This window comes from Tasmannia lanceolata, unplaced genomic scaffold (assembly GCF_043159265.1).
Source record: "Tasmannia lanceolata isolate RefF3 unplaced genomic scaffold, GAP_Taslan_0.1 ptg000018l, whole genome shotgun sequence".
Taxonomy (NCBI): Eukaryota; Viridiplantae; Streptophyta; class Magnoliopsida; order Canellales; family Winteraceae; genus Tasmannia; species Tasmannia lanceolata.
Window position 1 is genome coordinate 20,557,257 of NW_027518695.1, and position 7,609 is coordinate 20,564,865.

Here is a 7,609-nt window from a genome sequence, read left to right on the forward strand (position 1 = left end):
GCTGGATTTGCTGGACCAGCATAGACATATCGCAAACGAATTTACAGTCCGTCCCCATTAACCGCTGGGCCCCATTAACCGCTCGGGCATCAACCCAGGAAGAATACAAATCACGAGAATGTATATTCTTCCATACGATCTGTATTACCAAGTGTAGAAAACTGATGCAAGAAAACAAGCATAAAGATAACACGAGTGTTTTACCTGTTTGGCAAGGGTAACTAACTCTTAAGGGTGAATTGATGAGAAATATCACTTTGAGAAAGAACAAGAAGATTCTAGTAATTTTCCCTTGGTCTAAAACCATAACAAACATAACTCTTCTTGTATCTTCAAAACCCTCTTACTCCCTCTCGTTTCCCTGTTTCACATCATTGCAAACAATCATTGGCCTTCACAAGAAATAGGCTACACACCATTGAATCATCCTAGTTATGAGTTCATCAGTCCATTAACACGGTGAATGCACATGTATAGCTTGACATAAACCAACTCTAGTCAACTATAGAGAGAGACCTCAATTTGTCATCTCCAACTTGGTTTACTTTATCTTCTCAAATTTGTCATTCTTTCCCTTTAATGCCTTTTCGTTGATTGGTTATCCAAAGAGTGTAAATGTCCACCCTTCGATAGTAACACCGATGGCAGAATCCCAACACAAATTGAGATGCCGATTACCAACTTTGAGATTTGAACACATCATTTGCCGATCTCAAAAAACTCATCTAAAAGTCAAGAGCATTGATCACCTATCAAACTATGTTGATCGTTTAGCTAACAAAGATCCACACCTATCAGAATCGCTGATTGTAAACAACAATCAACATCCACTACCTGTCAATTTTCTAAAAAAACTGCAAACATGATTTGATTTGAAGCACCTATCAGAATCGCTGATTGTAAACGACACATCAATCAACATTCACTACCTGTCAATTTCCTAAAAACCAGCGAACACGATTTGATTTGAAAAAACCCAAATCCAAATTGTCTCTGACCGTTCGGAAACTCCTCCAAATCACCTCCTCTCGTTCCTAAACACCAAACAAAGAGACACAACACTTGCCCTGCAATCAAACCACCTACAAATCGTATCTCCAAAAAATTACCAGGTACTTCTTTGTCTAAGCCTCTAACCTTGCTCTCTTGATACCACTTTATAGACAACCGACGAGCCTAGTCCGAACAATAAGCAAAAAGATAACACAAGCGATTTAACTAATTCGGAAATGATGCCTACATCCACTGAAGAGTCAATGTAAATATAACTATGGACAACAACTAGAAGATTACAATGATTTTACCTTGATCTAAAGCCAAATAGAACACAAAACCTTTCCCATAATCATCTTCCAAAGCCTCCTCTCCTATTATTCCCACAAGAGTCCTTTCTAACACCCATAACCAGACACCATCAGTAATTTATACAATACCTTATATCCTTGTATTTCCTAAAACTACGACTCTATCTAGACTGTCTCTCTCACTAGGAAACTCTAAGATACCTACAAAATAGATATCTCTTTGTTTCTATTCAAACAAAGAAACTGCAAAGAGTGTCCTTCCACTTGCATGGAAACAAGACACCAATCCCAACATTAATGGGAGATGGGAAAAGATGTTACCAGAAGCTTCACTGGAACTGACCTACAAGAATAGGCATGATTTGGACCCTTCATCCAAGGGGCATTAAGTAAAGCTCCCTCAGATTGAACAATCATAGTTGTCCAATCGATGGGCTATAAATAAATAAATTTGCAATGATTCACATTCATTCCTTCCAATGAATGGTTAGGGGAGCAAAACAGCATATTCTGCGATGTGGATATGCCCAGATGAAGCTTCTTATAGTATAATTTACAAATGTATGAATCGTAGACAACAGAAAACTAAGAAAAATCTGGACAGCAGGAGACTTGGAGAAAAAAAGGAAAAGGAGGAAAGTTTAAGACAAGTAGATGCATAAACGAGAACAAAGGAAAATCTGAGAAAGACACTAAATGCAAAGTGACAAAGTGGGAAAGTCTGGGAAAGACAAGTAAATGCAAAGTGATAAAAGGAGGAAAGAAAGGGAACATTTTAAATTTATGTATAATGTAATGTTACATCATCTCGCAACTGTAACTTTAAAATTATGGGGAAATGAGGATAATTTCCTGAAATTTGCTCAAACACAGAATTTCCACGGGGAATAAAACCAGGAAAAATTTTCAATTTTTTAAAAATAATTTCAATGGAGAATGAAATACCGAAACACAGGAAAACTGATTTTTGAGGGAAATATTTTTTCAGCAAAAATTCCCTCGTCATAGTACTAAAGGATGATGGGGGCAAGATGCTACCAGAAGCTTCATCAGGACTGACTTACCAATATTGGCATGATCTGAAGTCTGAACCCTTCATCCAAGAGGCCTTTTATGTTGAAGCTCTCTCGGATTGAACAATGACCTACCCTTCATAATCTTGGACCCTTCATCCAAGATTATTATATGCAATTTAGTAAATATTGTACTATGCAAACATAATAAAAAATTAATCTACCAGAAACTCAGCAATCATTTCGAGCCACGCATTGTGTTCTCCCTCTATGTGAACTGAGGACTAGTCATTTTGTATTTCCTCGGAATCATATAGATGCTTTTTCATGTGTTCTGGGTTTCTAGATTAAAAGTCCAACATGTGCCACAAGTATGGGGATTTTTTTGAAAGCTATATCGGAGAACTGAAATTTTCCTAACAATTTTATTAGTATTTGCATTAGTATGTCAATAATATTTTAATATACTCGTTTCTTTTTCCGAGTCATGAGTTTAGCGGCAAGGCAGTGCCTGAATAAAACTCGATAGAACAGAGTCTTATGTCATACCTGAGCCATTTATTATATTAGGCTGAAAACTAAAATTCTCTTTTACAACCAAGAAAACAGGTAGACCGGGTTGAAGAAAATGATGTTTGCTTATGAATGTAGTAGGCAGATCTTTAGAGCTATGTCACAAATATCGTTCTCGGGAATTTCTCGGCAATGGAAAACCTCGGGATATATTAATATATTTTTTTTAATTTTCATGTTTATATCGGGAGAAAACGGTAAAAAAATTATTTAAAATATTCGGGAATTCTTTGATCGTCTTTCTCCGAGGAAGAAGCGAAACATAATCAACTTGAATTCGGGACAGCTATTCGAAATCTTAGTGAAACACTTGATTTGTTATCTCATGTCTGCTTTTCGTGAAAAAAGACCAATTGAAGTGGAGGGTTTCTTCAAACAACAAGGAGCTGAGGCAACTATTCAATAAAAATATAAAATTTAATAAAAAAATATAAAATAAAAATATCGGGAAAATATCGTAATATTATTGCAATATTTTATGATAAAATGAAAATATCGCTATATTTTTAAAATCTCAGGATTATTTTGGGATTTTGTTATTTTATCAAAAATGTTGCGATGAAAACATGACATTTTGAAAATATTGGAGATATTTTGTGACACAACTTTAGAGCAGTGCGGATTGGATTTTCATTCCTCTCCAAGAGGAAAGTGGCATTTGACATAAGAGGGAATGGAGTCTGGAAAACAATATTACTATCATGCTGTTCACGCATAAAACCAAGTAATCTCAGCACCATATAGAACTTTTAATTGCTAAATTTAAGATGTAAAAAGTTTTATGACCACTGAATGAGCTATATGCAAAGTGATGGAGGCTCACAGCAATTTCAAAAGTAACCAGATTGCAAATGCAAATTTACACATTAATCATAGAGGTAAAGGAAAGTCGTGTTCTAATCTGAAAGCAGTCATTGACTGAAAAAAGATGATAAAGATTGCTATTTTATTCAACATTCAATTCACAAATGAACCCTCTTGAAACCAAGTTTCTCATTGAAATGAAGTAAAATATTTGCCAACTTATTCTTAGGGACCCAGATGGTAACCCTGAATGTTTCACACATAGTAAATAAACCAGAACTCTGGCACATCTGAGGAAACAAAAAAAAAACTACAGAAAAAAAAACATACCTGACAGGATTCAGGAACCAGCAACTTTGCCAGACATTGTAGCAGGAAAAAAAATAGTCTATTTGATGCATCACCAAAGATAAATGATGCATACTCTTCTGAATATATCCCGCAATCTGATTTTACATCTCAATCAAATCCCAAGAAACAAAACCTACACTCAATGTAGAAATTAACTCAAATCTCAAACCTTACACAAAACCCCTTATAATGCTCTCTGAATTTGAATTCTTGAAGCAAACACTCCGGTCAGCTCTAGATAATCAAGTAACTGAAATGCTAACGAGATATTTGAAATTCATAGTCGTGCACCTTGTCCACCGAAATTCATCACCTACTATAAGCTCCACTATTGAAAGAATGATCCCCCTAAGTAGCAATTCCTGAGCAAGTGATGATCAAGAACACACAATATAAGAAATTAGGATTTTTATCATATGATAACCTCATTCCAAGAAAAGAATAACTGATTTTTTAAGAAAGCATTTAAAATTATGATAGGATGAAAAGTATGCCCAAAAGCATTCGAGGTCCTTGGTAAGTGATAACTATTTTGATTTCTACAGTTTTGAATATAGAGAATGGATCTCTTTATTTTAAGAAAAAAGTCATAACTATTTTGATTTCTACAGTTCTGAATATCGAGAATGGATCTCCTTATTAAAGAAAAAAGTCATTGAAGAACGCTTCTATAAATACTAAAAAAAACTTTTACCTCTATTTGACTGTCTATTGGCAACATTATAACCACCTATATAACCAGTGGAACCTTTAGCTGTAACATCTGAAGTTGTACTGTCGAGCCCATAACCAAATGAACCAGAGCCATCCAGTTCAGAAGTTGCAGATCGCCAAGTTGGGTCCCCATAAACCGAACTTCCAGCATAAAGATCTGCATAGTCTCCGTCATAGCCACCATTGGATGCAGTATTGAATGACGGGGCACCACCCATCCCATTGCTTCGCCCATAACCTCTCCCACCTAACCCATATTTTTCACCAATTCCATATCCAAGATTGTTTCTATCAAAGCCAGGACTCATCGCACCCTGAGTCGAAATAGATGGAGATGAGCCCCAATTCACAGCATTATTACCGAAGGCTCCAATAGTCCCACTACCAGAGCCCATGTAACCAGTAGGACTTGCTGAACTTGGTGAATAATTAAGTCTTCCATTCCCCCATACATTTCGTCCCATTGAGTTTAAAACCGACCCATTTCCTCCATTGCCTCCACCATACCCAATAGAATTACCATACCTACTCGAGTCCCCACTGTAATACGGGTTCAATCCACGTCCATAGCTAAGATTGGCACCAAAATTCGCACCTCCCCCATAGTTTGGGCTCAGTCCCGGTTCAAAATTCACACCCATCCCATAACTAGGAGGGCCAAATGGAGGAAATCCACTTCGACCGCTAGCAATTGGACCAAACCTTCCATCCATCCTCATTCCATAGCCTCCAACTGAGCTTGGATTATATCCTTGTGCATAGCTGTTAAGGAAGCTATTGACCCTATTCAGACCATAGTTATACCCGCCTAATGGAGATCGATTAGGCCCAGGGGATAACTCTTTGGGGACGGCTCTCTTGACCTCAACCATCTTGCCATTCAATTCATGGAAGGTTTTCAACAAGACTTTCTCCACAGCATCCTCAGAATCGTAAGTGATGAATCCAAAACCTCTTGGCCTTTGGGTGTTGTGGTCGTACATCACCACAACATCCGTAATCGTTCCAAACTGATCAAAATACTTTTTGAAGTCACTCTCTGTTACTGTGGATGCTAAACCTCCAACAAAAATCTTCTTTGTGCGAGCAGGACCAGGCGATCCATGGACGTTATTGTTTCTACTCAGAATATGTTGATCATCCCTAGGAACAGCCTTCTTTGCCTCAACCTGAAAATTCGTTGAAGTTCAAAACCAGATAATGAAACTCCATCTCCTGAAATAAAGTTTCAACATTCACAATAACCAAGAAGATTGAATCTTCTACAATTTATATAATTCAAAACCAGATAATGAAACCCAATTTCTAGAAATAATTTCAAAATTCACAATAACCAAGAGGATTGAATCTTCTACAATTTATATAATTCAAAAGCAAATTATAAACTCCAAACATACACTGTGTTTTAACATTCATTAGCACCAAAAGAAAGAATTTTTCATTGAGAATACTCACAGTGCGACCATCAATTATATGTTTCTCCATAACAACTCTCTCTGCAACAGCTGGTTCTGCAAAGACGACAAAACCAAATCCACGAGCACGACCTGTGGTGCGATCCTTCATGATGACAGCCTCTACAACTTCTCCAAAATTATTAAAGTACTCCTTGAGGCGATCTTCGTTTGTGTCCCATGAAATCCCGCCAATAAAGAGCTTCCCAAGATCTGATTCCATTTTTTCTGCGTTTGCAATGTTGAATTACATCAACAACCAAATTCTCAATATCATGAACTCAAACACTCCAATGACAAGAACCAATTCAAAGAAAAAACAGTCCCCTTTTCGACTACGATTATAATCAATAGCAAATAAAATAATCAACATCAGATCAATTCCATTTTTTCTATGCTCCCAATGTTAATTACATTAACAACCAAATTCTCAATATTATAAACTCAAACACTCCAATAACAATAGCCAATTCAAAGGAAAAACAGTTCCCTTTTCGACTAGGATTATAATCAAACACCCAATTCAATAGCAAATAAAATAATCAACATCAGATCCAATCCAAAACATAAAATTGGACAAGAAAAATAAAGGATCAGTTCCTGATCGACCAAAAAAAATAGAATTCCACATCAAAATCCAGAAAAATGAAAAACCCATCAAAATGATACCTCGTTCAACAAGTCACCACAAAATAAATGGTTTGTCTCGACGAATCCTTGATAGATTAACAAACCCACAATCCAGAGTCCTTAGAAATGCAAAAAAAAAAAAAAAAATGACAACCCAATAAAGATCAGATTCTAAAAGAATTGCGTACAGATCGAGAGCTTATAATAAAATCAAAATCAAAAGGCAACAAGATAGGAAAACTTACCGATTGAGGAAACCCAGATGCCAAATCGATAAAAAAAATCAAGATCTGGGAGGAGGCAGAATAGAGGGCATCTTAATCCTCCTTAAAAAGCCCCCTCCCCCTTTTTTTTCTTCCTCAAGTTGAATTAAAAAATAAGAAAGAGAGAAAATGATACTAAATAGAGAGAGAGAAATCTGCAGAGAATACAAATAGAGAGAGAGAGAGAGAGAGAGAGGGGTTGGCGATCCTGTGATGATGTTTTTGGGGTTGGGTTTTTAAAAAAAAGACACAGGATTTTCAATTTCTAGAGGAACAAAAAAAAGGCCATTGATGTTGGCACTACCATGTTTATATAATTTCACAAAATAACCTTGTCTTTTCTTTTTTAATTGCCTGTCGATAAACTATTGGGTTACTCTGATGATGTTTTGGTGGGTTGGGTACTTGGGTTTCAAAAAAATAGGAGGATTTTCGATTTCTAGAGAAAAAAAAAATGCTATTGATGATGGCACTACAATATTTTGATAATTGCACAAACTTAT

The 7,609-nt window shown here is 36.3% G+C and overlaps 1 protein-coding gene across 4 annotated transcripts; it reads right to left on the bottom strand.

The window, feature by feature from the left end:
- Nucleotides 1-3,804: 3,804 nt before the first annotated feature.
- Nucleotides 3,805-7,356, bottom strand: LOC143850927 (heterogeneous nuclear ribonucleoprotein 1-like). 4 transcript variants are annotated; one of them, XR_013236112.1, is made up of 6 exons: nucleotides 7,089-7,356; nucleotides 6,883-6,962; nucleotides 6,215-6,441; nucleotides 4,740-5,928; nucleotides 4,215-4,407; nucleotides 3,805-4,140 (listed from the first exon to the last, which is right to left on the bottom strand). XR_013236112.1 is itself a non-coding variant. In XM_077360215.1 (5 exons), the coding sequence occupies exons 3-5, from the start codon at nucleotides 6,434-6,436 to the stop codon at nucleotides 4,394-4,396; spliced, it is 1,425 nt and encodes a 474-aa protein (XP_077216330.1). In that variant the 5' UTR covers nucleotides 6,437-6,441; nucleotides 6,883-6,962; nucleotides 7,089-7,356; the 3' UTR covers nucleotides 3,805-4,393. The 4 variants fall into 4 exon arrangements, 3 of the variants coding, with proteins under 3 accessions (XP_077216330.1, XP_077216328.1, XP_077216329.1); XM_077360215.1 differs by having other exon boundaries at nucleotides 3,805-4,407; XM_077360213.1 differs by lacking the exons at nucleotides 3,805-4,140; nucleotides 4,215-4,407 and having other exon boundaries at nucleotides 4,708-5,928.
- Between the last annotated feature and the right edge of the window lie 253 nt (nucleotides 7,357-7,609).

What these genes read in the sequence shown, in the direction of transcription:
- LOC143850927 (XM_077360214.1), bottom strand. Translation starts at nt 6,436, where the DNA reads ATGGAATCAGATCTTGGGAAGCTCTTTATTGGCGGGATTTCATGGGAC. An exon ending in ATATAATTGATGGTCGCACT is followed by an intron (nt 5,929 to 6,214) that starts GTGAGTATTCTC and finishes ACGAATTTTCAG; the next exon opens with GTTGAGGCAAAGAAGGCTGT.